At 42.7% G+C, this 21506-nt stretch overlaps 2 protein-coding genes across 3 annotated transcripts; one reads left to right on the top strand and one right to left on the bottom strand.

Annotated features, from left to right (window-relative positions):
* Positions 1-1739: 1739 nt before the first annotated feature.
* rp1l1a (rp1 like 1a) lies at positions 1740-17279 on the bottom strand. Of its 2 annotated transcripts, none has more exons than XM_079335849.1 (8): positions 17078-17279; positions 11515-11776; positions 10874-11266; positions 10491-10755; positions 5928-10384; positions 4770-5741; positions 3555-4697; positions 1740-2588 (listed from the first exon to the last, which is right to left on the bottom strand). In XM_079335849.1, the coding sequence occupies exons 2-8, from the start codon at positions 11755-11757 to the stop codon at positions 2136-2138; spliced, it is 7926 nt and encodes a 2641-aa protein (XP_079191975.1). In that variant the 5' UTR covers positions 11758-11776; positions 17078-17279; the 3' UTR covers positions 1740-2135. The 2 variants fall into 2 exon arrangements, with proteins under 2 accessions (XP_079191975.1, XP_079191976.1); XM_079335850.1 differs by lacking the exon at positions 17078-17279 and adding an exon at positions 13546-13671.
* A 1220-nt stretch (positions 17280-18499) lies between these two features.
* On the top strand, positions 18500-21074 carry cUnh8orf74 (chromosome Un C8orf74 homolog). Its single transcript, XM_079336432.1, has 5 exons — positions 18500-18609; positions 19159-19342; positions 20022-20245; positions 20536-20691; positions 20780-21074. The coding sequence occupies exons 1-5, from the start codon at positions 18532-18534 to the stop codon at positions 20963-20965; spliced, it is 828 nt and encodes a 275-aa protein (XP_079192558.1). The 5' UTR covers positions 18500-18531; the 3' UTR covers positions 20966-21074.
* Positions 21075-21506: the final 432 nt, after the last annotated feature.

Genomic DNA, 21506 nt, shown 5'->3' on the forward strand with positions numbered 1-21506 from the left:
ACACGATCTCCCCTCTGTTTCTGTCAGTCTACCCCTCATGTTACCATGGATACCATGGAAGGCATCTGTAACTAACTTCATGCCGGTGTTCCATATGACTGGCTCTGCAAACCCCACCTGAATCTACAGCATGACGCACACATCCAGAAAGAGCCTCTGAATTCGGACTTTGCCTCCGAGCATTCACTGTCAATATCTTCAGGGATCTTTACGCTCAGGGTCACATTTTGCTTGCACATTTAACAGACAACAGAAATGTATGAACAGTGAAAGTGAACAGAATTCTGTCAACATACAGTAAGACATCGTACATCTAAATATATTTCAAACTGTATACCGTAAAACAGCAAAATAGAGCTTATTTGAATTACCCCCTTATAACTTTGGATTGGAATATTCTCCCAGAGTAATTTAAAATAGGAAAGCATCATTTGCTGTCTTGACAGGAGTTAGAAATAAAGATTGGATCAGGTCTGCATGCTAGATATGAAGCCACTTATTTCTGCAACATAAACTTTGGAGGCAGAGTGAAGCAGCTAGCTTTGTTTAGCTTTACTCTAAACATCGGAATAATAGGTGTAAAAAAGTGAAGCCAATGTGGATGTGCAATAACACGAAGTTCCTCAAGTGTCCACTAGGGGAAGAGCCCCTTCAACATTCACTTTAATTGTGTGTTCCATTTAATTTTGGAGGTTGAAAAATTTGGAGTTGACGCTCTGATACGTCGTCAGGAATTCTCAGAGAACCTCAAGTAGCTCGAGCTAAAATCCAACATGGCAGCTACTTGCAGCAACAGTCACATCTAAGCTGTACACGACTGTGTTCATCAGCAATTTAGTCTTATTTTTGTGTAGTTAAACAATCACACCAAAGGTATCGTGCAACTTCTATCTGTTGACATACTGTTGTGTTATTTTCGTGCGCAAACTATCACATAGTGTGTTGTTACTAGATTTCCATTAACAAAACAAAGTACACCTGGAGGCGTCCATGTTGCTTGTGCGCATTGTTGCCAACTCACAACTGGTGAACTAGAGTTCAAAGGTAAACAGAACGCACCAGAAAATACTAATTTTTTTACAGGAAATAAAAAGGTTTAAAGCGTGGTAAAAAAAAGAAATCCGTCTGAAAGCATATTCCTTTATAGGTTTGCACGCATTTCATTTTCTTAAATCAGTTTTGATAATACAAAAGCCAAAGTAATGCACAATAAGGGGCGTGGCTAACCTGATTAACGGGTGGGTGTGTTTTAACTATTTGCCAAAAAGTTTATGGACAGCCACCTCAACTCCAACTCTTTGCCCGTTGCTCGGTTGACCGACCAATATGGTGACCACGATCAATGGGCTTCAGAAACCAATCGGAGATGTCATTGAGATTAAATATAATATATTAATAACTATGAGGGTATTTTTTCTTTGGAAGTTTTGCCTTTGCTATTGACTACTTCACCCTGGTCCAATGTTTTTGTGATAAAAACTCAGATAACCAGTTAGCTTCATATTTACCAAGCAGATATGAGTACCAAGCAGACAAATAACGTTTCCATAAATGTGACTTTTTTTTCTGTAAGGTTATCAGGTTACATCATAGAGCTTGAGTAGATTTAATCAGGGTCATTTCTACCAACTATAGCTTTAAGCAGGTTGTTAAGTAACACCTAGGAGATTACCTATTAGAAACGTACTGGCTGTCCAAACCCCTGAGAATACAGCACAGACTCAAAGACACCATATCTGGGGAAAAAATAAAATAATTAAATTATTCCAGAAACAAAATGTATCACATCTGAAAATATACTTTTGTATACATGGCTATGAGTCAATACATAATCATGTGGTAGACTGAAAATAAAACTGAGTTCACAACATACACCCATGGGTGTTTTTTGGTTTTAAAAATATACCTTATTCGTACACAGTGCAGAAATGTATATATCATTCAAGCATAACATTACAAAATATTTATAGCATAAATATAAATATAAGTTATAGAATAAAATAGGGTAAGTTGGTAGATTCAATATTCTACATGTGATTAAATGTGATCTCTCTTTAACCCGATCTTGAATGATAAAGTGCTTTAAAGTGTTTAAGTCTTTGTTTTTGTTCAAACAGGTTTTGTTTTTGTGACATTTAAATGTCACCCAGTTCAACATCGCTTATCTTGGGTTGGCGGCGTTTCACTCTCGCAGGAGAGCGGCTCCTCCTGTTGCCTGAGCCACCAGTAGAAACTTCAACAGCTATTTTGGGCACTTCTATGGAGTGTACGTGGTTTGTCGGAGTATCTGTATCAATGTCTTCCAAGGAACCGGGCTGGGATTCCACAGAGGTCCTGGTGAACTGCTGGAGCAGAGCCCCGTCCTCCTTTTTGTTTCCATCCACATCTCCCTCCTCTTCTTCCTCTGGCTTGAACTCTTCTACATCATCTTCTCCATCTCCGCCTCCTCCACTCTCATTCTCCTCTTCTTCTGCGGTGGCTCCTGCCCCATCCTGTCCTGAATCGTCCATACTTGTGTCACTTGGACGTTTGGCGTCAGTGTCTGAATCTTCTGCGTCAGCCTCCTCTCCCTCAGTCACCCCTTGACCCTGAGGGTTAAACAACATAGTAAATTATCTCTGAGATGTTATAGTTAGCTAAATGGGTTTCTTCTCGGGGGACTTAGCATCAGCAGTTAAAGCTAAATGCTAGTTACTTAGCAAGAAAGTGGTAAAGAGTACGTGGTGAGACCTTTAAAATAGGTAAAAAGAAAATAGAGTATCCACCAGTTTCGAACTGGTACATGTTAATGCACTCTGTGTTGCTGCTAAACAAAACAGAACATTTATTCAGTCTGTCTAATTGGATAGTCGGATTATCTTTTCCCATAGGCTTAGAATTAGTGGCCACCAATAAGGCCGCAGACTTCAACCCTGCTTTTATGTTCAGGAACTTAGCGGCGTTTAAAAATAGTTGGTGCTCAAACTAGTATTCATACATGGACCAGCTGAAGTGAAAGATGTTTCATGATGGAGCACATTTCATTTCAGCTATGGCTTAGAAAAATAGAGAGTTGCTTAAAAGACTATGAAGAAAAATTCCCTGACTTCCCTGTAATGAAGCCTAAGCCGCGGAAAGAAAACATTGGTTTTGGTGGTTATTCATTAATAGTTACAGCACATTAATATGAGTATATATATAGAGAGAGAATAATATATGTGTAAAGAATTAAAAATACAAGTAATTAAAGCGATTTAAGACATGCAGAGCTGCAAGTTCAAACAAAAGCTAGCTAGCAAGCTAGATCATAACAAAAAATCCATCTGACATCTATATCCTGCAAATATTTCTGTTTGAAGTTGAAGACATTGGCATTCTTCAAAAGCGCAATCAGGCAAAAACACTGTGGGCTCTGCACCCACAGTGCAAGAGAATGCAATTGTATGACCAAAATTTCCGAGGCAGTAGATCAGCTCTCATAACACCCCTGTTCACACCTGGCGAAAGGCGTACGATGAGGCTGAAATACCAACTGTGATGAAATCCCAGTGAATGATCAGCCTTAGAATATTTACCTGTGGGGATGTTCTTTCTTCCTCTGAGGCCTCTACTTCCTGCTCTCCACTCTCGCCTTCATTTTCTTCTTCATGTGACTCCTCTTCTCCTGTGCCAGCATCCTCCCCGTCATCTTCATCCTCTGCCTCTCCTGAAGGACTGCCGCTTTCGTCCACAATCTCTTCTTCCTGCTTTGATTCCCCTTTTGCATCACTTCCACCCTCTGATTCTCCAGCTGGCTCTTCTTCTTCACTTTCCTTTCCAGTTGTTTCACCTTCCTCTTCCTCAGGCTTAGAGTCGGACGTCTCACACTCCTCCTCCTCGGCCCCTTCCTCCTCCTCACCTTCGCCGTTTTCAGTGGTCTCTTCTTCGCCTGCTGTTTCCTCTTTAACAGTCTCTCTATCACTGTCCTCCTTCTCTTCCTCGTCTTCGGTCTCTTCCTCATTACCTGCTGTCTCCTCTTCCTCCCCTGCACTGCCCCCGTCTTCCTCCCCTGCTTTTTCATTATCATCTACTGTCTCCTCTTCACCTGTGTTGTTGCTAGTTTCCTCCTCCTCCCCTTCTGCTTCCGTCTCTCCCTCCTCTTTATCACTCTCCTCATCTATTGCAGACTGGCACTGACATTCGGCCTCCTCTTCCTCCTCATCAACATTTTCTGAATTCTCCTCTTGCCTAGCTTCCTCACCATTTGTTTCCCCGTCTTCCTGCACCTCCTCAGTGACGCTATTTTCCTCCTTTTCAGCCTCTCCCTCCTCCTCAGCCCCATCTTCTTCCTCTTCCATTTCCTCATCTTCCTCTGGTATTGTCTCCTCTAAAACAACATCAGCGATGATATCTTCTTTGGTTTCCTCCTCCTCTTCCTCCTCCACTACCTCTAAATTACTCTCGTCCTTCTCCTCTTCAACCACTTCAACGTGTGGCACAGCCGCAGGTGCTGGAAATGGGCTTTTTTTAAGCTGCAGTATCTTGAGGAGGTCAAACTCCATCATCACCGGTGCTTCAGCTGCCATTGGGTTGGTTTTAAGAGCGAGGGCAGCCATTTTCTTGCGGACACAAGCATCACAGGGGCAGTACTCATCATCACTTCGCTGGTCACTGAAGTCAGCCGTATTTTCTTCATCACTGAGCGAGTCAGCGGTCTTCACTGATTGGTTCTTCATGACCTAAAAATAAATCGAACATTACATATCGGCCAAAAACACCCGTTTCATGACTTACATTTTCAGTGCAATTACCTTCAACATTCGGCGTCTTTTCTCTGTCATGGTGGACTCCCTGGAGAGATTTCCACCCGCTGGCGGCCTAGGCGACCTTCCCCCTTTGCCAGCCCGACTCTGGATCTTCTGCATCTCACGCTCAATGCTGCTCTGGATGCGTCGACTCACCTCGTCCTTCAGTTCAGAGATCATTGTGTCCAAGATGAGGCTGTCGTCAAGGTCCCAACGAACTTTGAACTCCGCCATTGCAGTGATATAGTGGTTCATGAACTGTTTCTCCAGCTTTTTCAGAAGATGTAGAATCCACACTGGATCAGGGTCTTGGGATAGTTTTTTAGCGAGTGGTGCCCTCAGGAGAGTCGGGGGCGTGCCTGAGCTGGAGTCCTCCGGTGTCTCTTGTTCATTATCAGTGCGGGATTTAGAGCTGCTGTTAGCGGAGCTCTTTTCTGATGATGAAGGATTCTCATTGGCTTTTGTGTTGTCTGGACTTGGAGGGACTGCGTTTTGCTCTTCACTTGTTACTGGTTCTTCTGCTATACTTGTCTTGAATTGCTCTGTTGGTGTCTCCTCTGGTTCTGCCTCAGCCTCCTTGGGTTCCTCACTTTCTTCATTTTCCACATCTACAACCTTATCCACTTCCTCATCTTCATGTAAAGATTCTGTCTCTTTAGTTTCAATTTTATTTGCTTCATCTGCACCCTGATTTCCATTCTCCTTCCCTGATCCGCCAGAACCACTGCTCATACCAACCCCGGACGAAGACCTTGGTGGGCTGATCTGATCTCCACCCGAGTCCTTTGTCTGGATATTTTCTGGTTCAGCTAGCCAAAGAGATTGAAGGATTGTCATGATGTCCTGATATTGCTGGTTGTTGTGCTTTTGTCGGTCGTGTTCAGGGCACACTGCAGGCTCAATGAGCTGAAGCTGGGCCAAACAGTCCAAGAGCCCCCTGGCTGATGTGCTCAGACGGCGACCATAAACTGGTGACACCTACAGAAGACAGTTGAGATGCAGATTACGTTATGTAATTGTAAAATTGTTCAGATGTTTTACTAAACTAAGCCTTAGCTATAATTATTTGTGTTTGACCAGTCCATAACCAACCTATAAGAAAGGCAAATTAAGGGCCTGTAAGCACTTCTACTAACAGTTGTTAATATTAAGTCATTGGCGTACCTCTGGCATGCTCCGACATCGTCCAAGAGAAGAGTTCAGAAGAACTTTCATCACTGCAGCTGAAGAATGCCAGTTCTTTGGCAGAGACTCTTCACTCGATAATAGATGGGTGTGGGAAGACAAATTTGCCACTTTATCACCTGGAGGTTGATCCAAACACTTCTCCACTAATGCATTAGATTCATCTTCCTCCTCTTTTTCTTCTTCGTCCTCTTTTGCTTCTACATTCTCCTCCGTTTCCACTTTCCCATCGTCAGGACTCTCCTCCTCCTTTGATTCCTCTTCTCCAAGTTTCTCATCTATCGCCTTCTCGAGCAAATCCTCATCCTCATTCATCTCGTCTCCAAGTGTGGGCATGGTATTATCAGTGGGAATGCTTCGCAGCCATTCACTGACAACCTCGTTCGGGGAGGCATTAGGCAAACAAGAGGGTGTCAAAACAGGAGTCTCCACATGATCCTTCTGGTTCCTGCTTCTCTGACATTTCTCGCTTCTTGTCTTTTTACTAGTTTTGCTGGCCTTGGACTGACGACTGTGTGGACGTGCAGCTATGACTTCCTTTAAGAGGTCAGCAGCTGAGAGTGAGTGAGACAAAGTGCACTCACTACAATCTTCGTCTTTGCTGCATTGTCTGGAGTTGTGCAATGGACAGGGGCTTGAGGAATTGATCGGTGCGACATTGTTTTGAGGCTTTCTTTTGACGCCACCAGTCGATTCGGCTTCTGGACTTTTAACGGCATCCACTGGGTCTGCTTTCGCGTCTATCCTCTCAATTAATTCCTTTACCTTTGACCCTGAGTGAGTCGAAGCTGCCGACCTTGGCATTAGACAACATTGACTCTTGGAGTGGACACTGGCAACTTTGTTATCTTCTTCCCCTTCAGTCTTGCTAGCCGGTCTACTGGCTGCTTGATTTTTACTTTTAGTTTTGCCAACAACTTTAGCACTTGCTGATGTCATTGCAGTTGAGGTTCTATGGTTAGGGACATCTGCATTGCTAGCTTTGGCTGTTGAAGCAGACTTTACACTTCCTTTTTCAAGGTCATCTTCATCTTTATCCTCAAACCCTTTTGATGTTTCAATGGTGGGTATATCTACTGCTGGAGTATTGTGAGGTGTACTGCTTTTATTGCGATTGCTATTGGATTTTCTAGACCTGATGGACTCTCTTTCTTCCACATTGGCTGACTTTTCTGTGTTTTTGGCAGGCGTTGTTGTCTTCACTCTGCCTTTACTCTCAGTGTTAACATGAAAAGAAACAGTGGACTTGCCACTGTCTGAGTCAGCTGTTTCTGTGTCTTCTGGTAAGCCAAGAGAGACGGATCCTGAGTTTTGACTCAGTGGTTGCTCAGTATCTCCCGATTCCCTCCTCTGTCTTTTGGTTGACAGTATGCTACCATCCACTTCAGAAGCATCTTCACTTTTCAACTCCTCATTATCTTTTTCTTTCTTTACTTTTTCAAGTGCTGATGCTGCACCACATCGACATCTGGATCGGCCAGATTTAGCAGAAGTCTTGGAATGAACGGACAAGGCACTCGGCCCTCGTGTCTCCAGACAAGGCAACAACTGCTGCGCAGAAGACTGAGTACTGATAGGGGATTTAGCTGGAGGTTTGGGCGAGTGGATCACAATTTTTTCCTCTTCAGCAGCTTCAACAGTTTCAACAACAGCAATATCGGCAGCGCAGGACTTATGCAATGAAGATGATGTAACACTGGATTTTACAGATTTAGCAGATGCAACACTTTGCGCTCTTTCTATTGTCTCATTTCCTTCTCCATCAGGCCTTTCTGGTGTTTGAATTGTGACCACATTTAGACTTGGTGACACTAATTTTGGATTCTTGCTTGAATTTGACTTGTGAGATTTACTGGTCCTCACTGAAGATTTTGACCTACCGGACATAGCACTAGCCACCCGCTCTTCAGTTTCATTTTGCCTCTCATTTTCATCGATCTGTATAGAAGGACCTTCGACTTCATTTCGATTTAGAGACCCTGACTTGGAGGACTTTGCAGACGTGTGGGATTTCCCTGACAAAGCACTGGCTACCCTGTCCATATCTTTTTCATCATCCCCTTTTTCGGAACCATTTCCTGTATCCTCATTACACTTAGATTTATGAGATTTAAAGGATGTTGCACTGGCTGACCTCTCATCATTTTCCAATTTTCCAGTCATTGCGCTCTCTGACCTATGCTGTGATTCCTCCTCCACCAACTCATTTTCTTTCTCTTCTTCGTCCTTTGGAGGTGCTGCTATTTCCCTGGCATCATTGTTGGACTTGTAAGACTTTGAAGACTTTACTGAGATGTTAGATTTCCCAGATTTGCCAGACATTTGACTTGCAGACCTTTTTTCTTCATCTCCTCCAGTTTCAGATCTGGGAGAATGTGACCTTTCAGAAGCTTTGGACTTGTGGGATTTGTTAGATTTGGCAGTCAGATGGGACTTGGCTGAAATGGCACTCCCTGCTCTCTCCTCAGCCTCCATTTCTTCTTTTTGTTGTACCGTACTGTCAGGTCTCTCTGCCTTAGATACTGCTCCTGAACAGCGGCTGCATTTGGATCTATGAGATGTGCCAGACTTTACTGACACATTTGATTTAGCAGACAGGACACTATCATTTCTATATACCTTGCCAGAATTGGCAGAAGCATTGGTCTTAACAGATAGGGCGCTTGAAGTTCTATTGTTGGTTTCATCCTCTTCAACAGCTGAATTACTCGTTGGCGAAGCAGCCTGAAGGCTTACCTTGACTGAAGCGCTGGTCTCTAAAGACACACAAGATTTGGCTGACAAGGCGCTAAGTGCTCTTTCTCCAGCATTCTCTCCCTCAGCTGCTTCTCTTGTCCTGATATCTGATGACTTAGCTGTACAGCTGCAATTTGACTTCAGAGACTTACTGGATTTTGCAGATCTTGCACTAGGGCTCCGATGCCCTTCTGCTGGAACACCAGTGCTACCTTTACAACTTGACTTGTCTGATCTTTCTGACCTGTGGCTTGCAGCTGACCCAGCTCCTGAAGCCCTTTCTTCCTCTTTTCCTGCTGCCTCAGGATTGGACATTCTGGACATGGCACTAGATGCTCTGTCCTCTGGAATATTGGATATTGCAGAGATGCGCCCATTGTTGCTGAGATTGGTCTTGTTGGATTGTGTTGAGACGTCTGAGCCATCATTTTCACTGACATTATTGGCAATAACTCGGTTGGATTGGGGTGTAGCAGGCTTCGGAGAGACATAGTTGCTCCCCTGTTTGCATCCACCACAATTTGAACATACACTGGAAGCCTGTGACTGACAAGACAAACTACTCCCAACTCTCTTCACGTCTTCATATTCATCATCTGCAGTTCCATCGTCCTCTGAATTTTGGATCTTGGCTTTGCTGGATCTGCAAGAGGCTGTGCTCATTTTGGACTTGGAACTGGGAGCTCGATCCATCTCCTCGACTGTGGCTTCTCCACAGTGACAAGATGAGGCTGCAGATACTCCCCGGCTTCTATTCTGTTCCCCATCCTCATGCCCAGTGGGTTGGACATCATCCTGGTCCTCTTTCAGCAATTGCAAGACATGTGACGAGCTGCTCACTGCAGATAGTGGACGCTCCCCATCTACCTCCATCAGGACATCCTCCTCTAAGGACTTTCCGCTACATGGTTGTAGGTTGCTATCTGTGGCAACCACTTCACTGCGGCTAGAGCATCGGCTTACCCTGCACACCTCTACATGGGTTTCTCCATCCTGCTCAACCTCTACTCTGCGCTCAACCTGCTCTGTTACACACATTTCCTCCTGGACCAGTTGTTTTTGCTCTGAACCTGAGCAGTTGGAAAGTCGTGCTCGGCAGCGCACAACCCTCCTTGAATTACATGACGAGGAAGAGCTAGAAGAATGTGTATGTCTCATCATAGTGTGAGTATGTCTGTGTGCATGCTGGGGAGGGACAGGAGGCTTGCAGCTGTGTGCAGGGTTTTCCCAGAAATCATACTGCTGTTCCAGTTTCTGGTAGCAGCAAGGGCAGCTATTTCCATTTGTTGCATGCTGCAGAGTTTGACTGGAACAATGCATACCCTCTTGGTCGTAAGATGTGGAATCAGGGTCAGAGCAGCTTTCTGATTGACCCTGCTGCAGGTAATGAGGCTGGGCCTGGCTCTGTGGGCAACAATCATTGGTCAGAGATGGGGATTTTTTTATTTGAGTTGACCACTGGAGGGTTTCATCACTGTGTAGGCGAAATCGCACTCTCATTTCCACTGAGAGGCTGCCATCTTTATTGACCAGAACACGCTTTTCAATGTCTTCATTCATGATAGCTGGTTTAGCCTGGGAGTACCCACTAACACCATTGCCGTATGACTTCTCTGAAGACAGGGAGAAACGTGCAGAGCGGTTTGAAGAATCTGAACGAGGGTGGATGATGCTTTTTTTCGTTTCCAGACCAAAGTTAACTGAGAAGACAAAAATAAATAAATAAATCAATTTCAAGGTTTTCAAATGGAGATTGTCTTTGTAAACTTTAAAAACTACGCCTGCATACATGCTTGTGAAACTAACCATTTTTCCTGCTTTCATGCACTTCACTGTACTCGCTGGCTCTGGACTGAGCTCCATGAGGTGGGGATCTTATTCCTTGAGTACCAGGAGATCGGGCCCCATTCCCAGGCGTCCTGGGGCCAAGGCCGGGGGACCTGCTGTTCAAACCAGGCAGTCTTTCATCTGAGCTCTTCCTGATAAAGTTGACGAGCATTGGGCTGAAAGCTTCACGTCCAACACACACCAACACTCCAGAACAAGTCATCAGGCTTTGCACGTTCTCTATCTATAAAAAAAAAAAAAAAAACAATGTCCAGATGTTTAGCAACGATGAACATTGTCAAAAATACAAAACGGACTCTGGATTATTATGATTATACATTAATTGTGTATCCATTACTAACCCTGCGTCCATCGGCATTGTAGAGCTTTCGGACATGAAACTGCATCACCTCTGAAACCTCATCGAGAAAAGCCCTCAGGCTCCTCGTTGACCTCCTGCTCAACACCACACTCCTTCTTATCCCCGGTTCGCTATTCTTAACCAGTAAGATCCGACGCTGCCTGTAAGGAAAATGTGCGGTTGCTGTTGAGGATGAGGTTTCTGGACGATGTGGCTTACGGGTATCACTGTACCAGATACCCGGATTTTTTCTGGCTAGTTCCATATTGATCGGCTTAGCCTGGCGTCGGTCAGAGCAGAGGTAGCAGCCCCCATCCTGGAGCTGCTCTAGGTGTTTGATAGTGTGAGTGCCGCGTGGAGTTGTAACTGTTCGCACACCAAATGGCAAGGGTACCTGGAAATGAACACAAGCATGCATTTAGACTATTAACAGTACATATCTGTATCTTTATTCATACCAATAGTGTTGCCTGATAACATTTCATGACAGGAAAATTACCTATCCAAACTTCTAATACACCTATAGGATGAATGTTTTCAGTCGGTAAAATTAAGTAGCCAGAAGAAGAGCTTATTCTTTTGCATTAGCTTTCAACTTAAAACAAGTCTACATCACAACTCATGGACCCCGTCAAGACTGACCTTTTGCGAAAGGTCATCCAGCAGAGCATCAAAGCATTTGAAGCTCCGCTTGTGCACTGCCATCCTGACGCCCCCAAACTGGCTGTCCCCGCTTTTGTAAAAGGTGATCCGCTTTGCCGGGGTGTCTGTGATCACATGGGGGCGGTGTAGGTAGGAGGAGGGTTGTGGTGGTGGTGGGGGGAAGGGCGAGGCATGTTTAGACGGGGGCTGGGGGTCCCACATCCCTTCCTGCACCGAATGCATACTGCAACCTCACACACACCTGTGGGACACACACAGTGCAACACAGAATTAATAATGTGTATAGTATGGGACACAGTGTAAGAATGATGCATTTGCCATCAAATAAATGAACAAAAAAGCCCAAATTCATTATCTCTTTTATGGGTCGAATTTCCTTTTGCTTTTCTTTCCAAGCACTCGCTAATCACACTCCCAGGGTCATCACTCCTAATCAGGGTGTTTCACTGAGGATTCAGGACAGGACATCCACTAACAAGACTACGTTACACGCAAGGGTGTTACAAATGTCACTCTGCAACAGCAGGAGCAGCATTCTGCACAAATACATTTCCAGATATTGGTGTTTTATTGGTATCTGACAATTATAAATGGAAGACTCCAGGATAAAATGATCTCTCAGGTCCTTGATATTTAAAGGACTTTATATTTATATTTGTTTTTGCTCTCAAAGTGATACCAAAAACATCGATGGGAGTTTTACCGGAAGACTTTTTAGTTGCTTTTGAGGCAACAGTTTTTGAGATTTTGAGACTTAGGGTTTGTGCCCTCCGGACATTTCACACACAGCAGTTGGCTGTATTAAGTGGAGCAGCCAAGCATGAACTTAAGAAGGACTAACAAAGCCTAAACAGCCCATGTATTAAAAGATACCCAATTCATATTTTTCTTTTTTTGTAAAACACAAAATTCACTTCCAAGGATACACTTTGAGGTTTTTTATTTAGGTTTGAGATTGTTTTGCTACAACATAACAATAAAAATGACCAAACTAGCCTGACTCAGCAGCAAAACAACAACAAAGTGAATCATTCCTGTTAAATCGAAACACTTTTAATAAGTTATACAAAGGCGAATGTTGTTGTTCTAAGCTTTTAGAAGGCTTTTAAGCCCTCAGACTAGACTAGAGGCCAAATCACTGCTGTTAGCTGCACACTCTCCCAATGTGACGCTGTGCCTTTTAATCCCTTTAGCTCTGTCTCTCCTCACAACTTCTCACCTCTCCATTTAATACAATTTGAAGAAGAATTTGCAGTTTTCTTTTTAAACCAAAGGTTTCATAACACAATATCAAATGGTTTCCCTAAAATGGCCCTTCCAAGGCGAAGTAGCGCAAAGAAATAGTTCTTGAAGCTCATTCTGGCTGGCTTTAAATAAACTGAACTGAGTGACGTGGCTGCTTAAGTAGCTGGTTAAAGAGGACACAAAGCCTTTTCTTTTCAAATCACTAGAAAAGACTTGTTATATAAAGGAAACATTTAGAGGCAGAGTTATTTCCCCCAATACAGCCCTGAACACCACACAGTTTAAGGTTGGTCACTTTCAAGAATGCTATTTTAAGACCATTGTAAATAAGTCTGTTTACATCCCAAGTTTGAGGCAATAGATGACAAGAAACACAATACATGCCAAGACATATCATAAGCCCAATACACGTCCTTTAAGTTTAATGGCAACCGATTTGGGAACTTTTCCAGTTAAAGGCTTCACAAAAAAAAAAAGGGCCGAACAAGCAATGATATACTTATAGATTCAGAAAATAGCGTAATAGTTATTGACGAGAAGCCACTTTTAACATGAACCTTCAACTTTTCCAGCATAACACTGTCAATGAGTTCATCTATAAACCACTGATGGCACATAAGGTGCAGAACAATCAATACCAATTGCAATGCCAACAGATGGACCATCATAAGACTTCTTCTGTCCTTCCCTAAACACTTCTATCTATTATAACTGTTAATTCCACTTGTATGCCAGTTTACCTCATCTATTAAGTACATTACTCACATATTCAGGAAACATGGTCCAAAGAGATTGAAAAAAGCTGGAAGGGAATATTCCGGATGGGGTCTGACCGTTCAAAGTCAGACCAGGAGTTAGTAATAATTTACGTATAAATGCTTGTCGAGTGTGTAGCACCGTTCTCTGAAGCTTGAGTCACACACTACATGGGAGCCTCGAGGAAAATGGCAGTCAGTAATCAGGCACATGGGGAAGGGAGGGGGGGGGTGGATTGAGAGAGGGGGAAATAAGGAGCGAGGAGAGGACATGAGGGGCGGGGAGGCTAAGGATAGAACTAAAAGCCTGCTTAAGAACCTGTGGGTGTGGAAGGGGGAGGAGGGGGTTGCTATGGTGAGGCCAAGATGGTGGCAAGACAAGTGTTGTTCGTATGCACAACACACCTGACCTGGAGCCACATGCTAATGTTGCTAATCGGGTGTTTTGAAGTTTGAGTGAAAAGAGCGAGGGCAAAGGAAGGTGTAAATGGATGGTTACTGGATTAAAATCACACAAAATAAATACAATTAGGCCAAACAATGACATTATATGCAGTGTAAAGCCATCTGTTATAATATGCTACTTTTTTCTATGTATTTTTCTATGGTCTCTCTTTTCTCTCTCTCACTCACACATACACACACACACACACAGACGTGCGCACACACACACACACACAGTCGTGCGCGCACAAGATTGTAATTAAAGACAGATTGTGTGACAGCAGGTTGCCTCCTCAACAGAAAACACTAACTACCTGTTTTATTAACTATGTTGAGTCAAACTGGTTTGTAAGAAGAGTGGCGAGGAAAGTCATGACCACTTTAGAAATACTTTCACCACATTGTTGTCACTGCTTTTTCACTTATGTGACCCCATGAAGACCCAACATATGATAAAAAAAATTATTTTTGTGATATTGATTTTAATGTTAAAACCCAACTTTGTAGTGAGTGGCAATTCTTGAGTCTCTCTTGGGGCCCTCGGCAAAAATCAACCTGGGGGCCCTCCAACCAGCTTTCATCCCCATCATGTCTCAAATGGTCCGACAATCACTCCACTTCCTCGTTTTGTTTTTTTCTCCCTCCTATAGAACGATAATTCTTCATCTTCAATGGTTGACTTCATTGACAACATTTTGTCGATAGTGCAATGATGCAGAGGAAGAGAGTGAGTGCCATCAGATGGTGAATCCTAAGGGAGGTTTCCTACTGTCCTTTTCCCCAAGATCCATCCATCAAACAAAAGAATCAGTCTTGGAGTGGAGGAAGAGTTTGTTGGATTCTCTTTGATCAGACTTAACACTTAAAATCTTGGTGTTTCAGCAGGGATTCATGATCTTGATTTATGATCTTGAATTGTAAATACCAAACTGGATTGATCCGACTCAAGAGCAAGCAAACGCGTATTAAGCCAGCCAGGATTTCACCCATATTCATTTTTTGTTTCCATCACAGCAAGCAGATGGCGTCAATTTTCCTCCATATTTGTTTGATCACATGACTGCCACTGTGGAAATGCTCCTACAAACAGCTGGTGTTCGGTTGATTTATTCTTATTGTGCGTTTGAAGGACTGAAATGTTTAAAAGGTTGAATTTCCGTCTATTTGGCTTGAAAAATTGTCTTGTGACGAAAAAATGAGGACTAGATTCTTAGCTATGGGTTTGAAAAATAAAATAAACAACCAATCGTTTATCCAAGGCCCTACACACTCTACACTTCATCTTTGCTTTTCTTTCTGTGCCACTTTCTCAAAGTAAGATGACACAGCATTTTTGAAACTGAAGTGCTGCTTGTCAACAGGCCAGGCAGGCGACTGCTTGGGGCCTCAGAACGGTCGGAGGCCCCTGAGGGCTTACAAAGCAGTAGCCCAAAATGAGCTTTTTTTTTTTTTTTGCAACGACAGTAGAAACCCCCCCCCCCCCCCCCCCCTCAGGTGTCACCATCTGATGGCACTCACTCTCTTCCTCTTCTATCCCATAACTAAGGAAGACCCTGTTGAGGTAGAAGCTTTCAGGACGAACCTGTGGACCTACACTTTGCAGAAGAGTTGAAATAACATCTGCTACTGGCAGCCCCACCAATAAGTGGTCATCATTTAAAGTCGCATAACTATACTGTTTGGAAGTTGTTCAAATACAGAAAATGTGTCTTGTTTAAGCTCAGCTGAGGTCATTACTGCCCCTTGGTGGCAGATGAGAAAAATGAAACTCAGTGCAACTGAAGTGAACAGACTTGAAATAATACACAGTTTTAAACCAGAAAAGACTGGCTCAGCTGCTTTTCATTTGGTTGTTTTCAATCAAAAGGTTTTGTCTCATGTAACTTGGAATATTAATAGTATAGGTTGAATGCACTGCTTGGAACTTAATCTATCTATCTATCTATCTATCTATCTATCTATCTATCTATCTATCTATCTATCTATCTATCTATCTATCTATCTGATGGATAGTTGAAATGTACTGGCAATATATTGCATGATCCTGGCTTATATTCCTTTGTTGATATGGTCAGAATGGTTTAAAGTACATGAGTGTAAACTCTTGTGGAAATGGACTTCTCTGTCATAAGAAGCGCTTGTATTTGACTGTCACTTGTAAACTTTCTTTATCACAACTGTGCCTTTTCTGCTCTTCAGGGACACACTGTTTTCATACAAAACAAGTCGAGCATTTGTGAAAATCAAGGACAATCCACACAATGACTTCCTTCACATCACTGTTTCATTTATGCTGCTCTGAACTGCTTTCCGCTCACCGTGATGCTACTGTACATCTTTTAAAAAAAAACCTCACTTATGACAACATCTCATACGACGCACTCGTGTCTGTCACTTGTATGTTCTGTGAATATGAGATGATTCATTTCAAGGGGCTATATTCACAAAATGTACAAATGCAATTACATTCACAGAATCTACATATCCTTAAAAAGCAAAAGAGCGCATACTTTAGCTTTATGTAATTCTGTATGACATCAATCTGAGTGTGATTTACTGGAGGCAGAGGGGCCTGAGAGATTTCAGTTAGTCAGGGATGAGTACTTCCTGTGCTGACAGGAGCATCAGACAACAGGTTTCTGAAAAATGTGAGAGCAGGGCGAATAAATCACTGTGCTTTATTTTAGTTATTAAAACCATTTCAGAGGCTTGCAGTAGGTTTAAGGAGCAGCTTTCAGAATGGCTTTGTGATATCAAATGATGGTTTTTAGGTATCTTGCCCTAAAAATGAAATAGAACTTCGTTTCCTTCAGCGCTGAAGAATTATTTGTTCTGTTCAAAATAAAAGAAGAAGACCTATTATGTGTCACCTAATTCTAGTGGTCTACTTACTCCCCTTTGTGCCTGCCTGCTAAATCCTCTCTATAAGCTGGCTCTCATCACATAAACTGGTGTGTGAATTACAACGGGAGGCATACTGTTTGAATATGCACATGCACATAGTTCTACAATACAGTTTGTACAGGTGATACTAAACATAAACATTACAGGTAAATAAATAATATGAGGTTTCGGACTTCAAATAAGATCAGTCTTACCGAGATGGATCCATGCTGGATAAAAGATAATCGGCCGGTTATAATTCCAATCAGATCATCAGAAGAAAATTGAGTTGCTTAAGTCAGACCACCTGTAGACCTGCAGAGGACCGAGACATCAGCAAGAGCACTGCGCGTGCTGCTACGTTTCAGATCGGAGACATGACGTGCGTGAAGTGAAGTCTGCGGCTTAAAATACGGAAGTAGCCTGATTTAGACTTTCAAATTAATGCGTCACTTTTGTATTTCCGTTTGTGGCTAATATATTCATCCTCTTATCATTTACTCAATGCATTATTGAAATATCCCCCCCCCCCAAAAAAAAGAAAAAGAAAAGAAAAAAGCCTAATCTAGAACTTTATGTTTCCCAGGTTGAGATAATTCACAGAGGTTTAAATTAATTGTAAGTTCGTTTTGTTTGCATTCTGTAGCCTATACTTTTCATACTGTACGTATGCAAGGGTATAATGTTTGATACGATGCACTTTGCCTTTAAGGTAACTGTGGCAGGGTTCTCCTCTTAAACACCCCAAAAGTGATTGGTGTATTTATTTATTTTTTATTTATAAGTGCACAATATTTACAAAAAAAAGGGAAAAACCCAAAACAAAACAAAAAAAATATTTACGAGAAATATTTACAAAAACAAAACTCCCACATGAGTATGGAGCAAACAAAGAAATTTCTCCTGAAGTTGTTACCTGGCGGATATGGACCGCCTCTGTTTGGCTCAGAACGGGATGCTGCGGAGCGCATCTCCAACGCCCTAAATGCTAAGTGCGCTGAGAGTTGATATAAATGTATGAAAATCAAAACAAATAGAGCTTACACCCTTGGTCGCGCTACGGAATAAGAAGGGGAAGATGATGTGTTTAATAGCGTGATTGGGAGCATTGGCAGAGGGAAAAGTTTGGTGCGCGCGCGTGTGTGTGTGTGCGCGTGTGTGTCCGTGTACGTGTCAGCGTGTGTTGGTGTGTGCGCCCGCACTCAGTGACGGAGCCGTACTTAGTTACCATGGTTACTGTTTGCTGAGTGATATTGATTAAAGATAAGTGAAGTGATGTAGGCTATCGGTGTTATTGTTCAGTTTTGAGTGTATGTAGTGCAGGCAGACAACAAGGGTTTAACTTGTGATTAAAATCACCTTCGAGACACACCGTCACAATATAAAGCGGAGGAGTGGGATTGTTAAAGAGGATTACCTTCCTGAGCCATCTGTGAACCCGGACAGATAAACCTAATTAGGTCTACACGAAAAAGACATGTAACCCGAGTGTTCCCTGCTATAATGTTTACTCTGAGTTTCATCACAGTCACATTGAAATAAACAAACAACAACAACAACAAAAAACTATGAAAAAGAAATCGCCATGAAAACATGAAAACTGACACGCGACATCGGAGTGACGTAATCGCGTTGACAGCGCCGCACGCTACAACAAAACCCGTTTCCAATGGCAACGAGATGTTTCTCTAGGAGGGCCATGGATTCCCTTACGGAGGGTGAAATATCCAAGATATCGAGGCAGCAGGTAGGAAACAACCATTACATCGTTATTTATATGTAAAGGGAAAGGTACTTTATAAGAGTGAGAACAAATAATCCAATACATTAAAAGGAAAATTCCAACAGAGCCGACCAAAACAAAATGTGGGCTTTTTAAATACTATACCTGAGAATGCCTACAATTTTAGGTTATTTGTACTTGAGTTTATGATGTACATTGCTCGACTTTATATGGCAACATAGTTAGATTCTGATAAAGTTATAAACTTCACAGCTAAGGTATACTTGATACTTTTAAATAACTTTAAAATCGCAGTGTAAGTGAATGAACAATGCATTGTATTTACACATAATATATGCAGAAAATATAATGGTGTAGCCTACACTTTAAAAAGGTTGTTTATTTTATTAAAAAGTAATCCATTAATAACACTTACAAATTGACCTCACTGCACGATGGGTTCCTTTATTTTTTAAATATCATGCATATGTTTTTTTAATGTGTAATTATGATATTGATTCTATTGCAACTTCATGACGTGTGCTCTTGTGTCGGTGTGACTGACCGTTACAGAGAGAGGAGGGTTTGCAGAGGCTCAGCTGTCACTTCTCTTGGTCCGAATTCTGCGATGAGAGGCGCTGCTTTCATCAGGAGTTTGTGTATGATGTCACCATGTTCGCCGCCGCTTGTGGCTTCCCCTGGCCTGACGTTATCCGAGCGGCTGTGATGGCCAAAGACATCTTTCCAAAGCTGGAAGGTCAGAACTTACTGCATCATAACATACAGAGGCCTTGCATGGTGACGCAGAGATTTGCCTAGAGGTCATGCTTAATGACTATCAGAGGGAGCATGGTGTCCAGCAGAGGCCTGACATGACAGTGATTTTTAAAGGGGACATATCATCCCCCTTTTTTACCTTTTCAATCAGTCTTCTGTGCTCTAAATGAAACATCTGTTCTGTGCTTTGGTCCAAATATAACATAAATCAAGCAGCAGAGGAGGTTTGTGACGCTGCATAAACCAGCTCTCTCTGAACGCTCCGTTTTGGTGTGTGTCTCTTTAAATACAATGACCCTGCCCCCTGAGTTTTATCAGTAGACATCGTTCCTCTGTAGAGACAATAAAAATGGCAGACCTGTGCAAACGTTTTACTACAGGCTGGAGGTGGAGTCCATGGGTGGAGATACAAGGGGAGGGGACAGGAGTTTTTTTTTACCAGAATACAACTTGTGATGTCACAAACTGAGAAAATTTAAAACGGAGCATTTGTCTCTGTTTGTTACAACTTATGTAGACCACAAACAAAGGACTGGATGGATTTATTTCAAGTTTTGTGGATCCATAGACACTCAGGTTACACAAATAAATATTCGAAAACACTGTAGAAGTGGATTTTTCACAATATGTCCCCTTTAAATTGACCCTCCATCCTTTAGGTCTCAACACACCTGACCTACTGTCCTTGTTGGGAGTTGCACTGTGTGAGTGTTCGCTGAACACGACCTCTGTGCAGCGGCGCGAGTTCGCCGACTTCCTCACAAACACCTGCGTCACCCGTCAGAGGCTCCTCCAGGCGGTGGTGGGTGGAGCAGTAAGCATGTCCATAACTCAGCTACACTTGGAGGTGCAGTTGCCACCAACACCATGTGCTCTGACACAGGTAATGAAACCATTACACTCATCAACAAGGAATCTTAGAGCACATTTGAATGGATTCAAATTTCTCAGTGACGCCAGTGGGTAGCTTTAAGCAAATTCCAGGCATGAGTTCCTTTCCATGCAGCGTTCATGTTTAAAATGTGAGCCCTGGTTGTAACGGTGTCTATTGGATGGGGCTTGAGAATACCAATATGTGGGGGTGCAATTAACTGTAATCATTTTCCTGCGTTGTCTTTTTCAGAAAGTTAAAAGTGCACCCTCTGCTGTTTTGTGTGCTCGCTTGTGCTTCAGGGAACAGATCTGCACGAGTGGGAGCATCAGCGTCGACATGCTGAGCTTACCTCAGTGTTACAACAGAAGGTGGAGGAGCTGAGGGCGCTCCGAGACGGGTCACGGGTCTCCCTAGGGGAGGTCAGCGTTCCTGAGGATGAGGATTTGGATGAACAGGTAAGACTCATGAAGTCTTAGAAAGAGTAAAAACATTTAGGAGTAACTTAAATGATCTGAATAACATTGTGTCTGCTTTCACCTTTAGGGGGTTTTGGCGTTGATTCGTACAGCGGTGAGGGCCACAAAAGAGCAGACGCTGCAGAGTCTGACTCAAGAGGCCTCCCTGCTCAGTGACATCCAGCAAGTCAAACTGCAGCTGGCAGCATTGGCCACTAGGGGGCTCCATAATCCTGTTCTTTGCAACACAGGTCAAATCAATGTGCATCACTAAAGGCCTTAAAATGGAACTGAGAGAGTCATAAGATTCTGCGAGGACAGGAAGCAGCATTTGTCGTCTTTAGTCCTATCCACTGTCCTCTCTTAAATAAAGGCTAAAGCCCCCCCCCAAAAAAAGAAATCTCTCCTTTTATAAAGATTTTTGTGAATGGATTGTGAGCGTTGTCATGCCTTTGCTCACAGGAGGCCACTAGGGGGTGCTAGATGACAAGAAATCTAAAAAAAATCAGACCACTTGCCTCTCTGTTCCCAGCATTACCAGCATGACAAATGACAAAAAAAGAAACAGTCAGTTTGCATGTGTATCTATACTTCTATAAATCTGATAAAAAATGGTTTGCTGTGATTTTACTGTTTTTTTGTTTTTTTTTAAAGACCTGACACTGACATTTCCAGGGTGATCTATATATTTTTGAAAGCATTTTCAAAGTCATAAAGATTAGGTCAATTGATCTTCTGCGCTGACATTAACTTCTGAATGATGACTGCAAAAGTTGTTGCGTAAAAAAAAAAAGAAAAAAAAGCCAAAAATACAA

This window comes from Symphodus melops (genome assembly GCF_947650265.1).
Source record: "Symphodus melops genome assembly, chromosome: 23".
In the NCBI taxonomy this organism is placed as follows: domain Eukaryota; kingdom Metazoa; phylum Chordata; class Actinopteri; order Labriformes; family Labridae; genus Symphodus; species Symphodus melops.

Bases quoted from the DNA above. Each gene is read 5' to 3' on its own strand.
- rp1l1a (XM_079335849.1), bottom strand. From the start codon at position 11,757: ATGCATTCGGTGCAGGAAGGGATGTGGGACCCCCAGCCCCCGTCTAAA. The intron at 10,385-10,490 runs GTTAGTTTCACA...TTGTCTTCTCAG, and splicing joins GCATGAAAGCAGGAAAAATG to TTAACTTTGGTCTGGAAACG. The intron at 5,742-5,927 runs GTACGCCAATGA...TGTCTTCTGTAG, and splicing joins GATGTCGGAGCATGCCAGAG to GTGTCACCAGTTTATGGTCG.
- cUnh8orf74 (XM_079336432.1), top strand. From the start codon at position 18,532: ATGGCAACGAGATGTTTCTCTAGGAGGGCCATGGATTCCCTTACGGAG. The intron at 18,610-19,158 runs GTAGGAAACAAC...TGACCGTTACAG, and splicing joins CCAAGATATCGAGGCAGCAG to AGAGAGGAGGGTTTGCAGAG. The intron at 19,343-20,021 runs GTCAGAACTTAC...TCCATCCTTTAG, and splicing joins CATCTTTCCAAAGCTGGAAG to GTCTCAACACACCTGACCTA.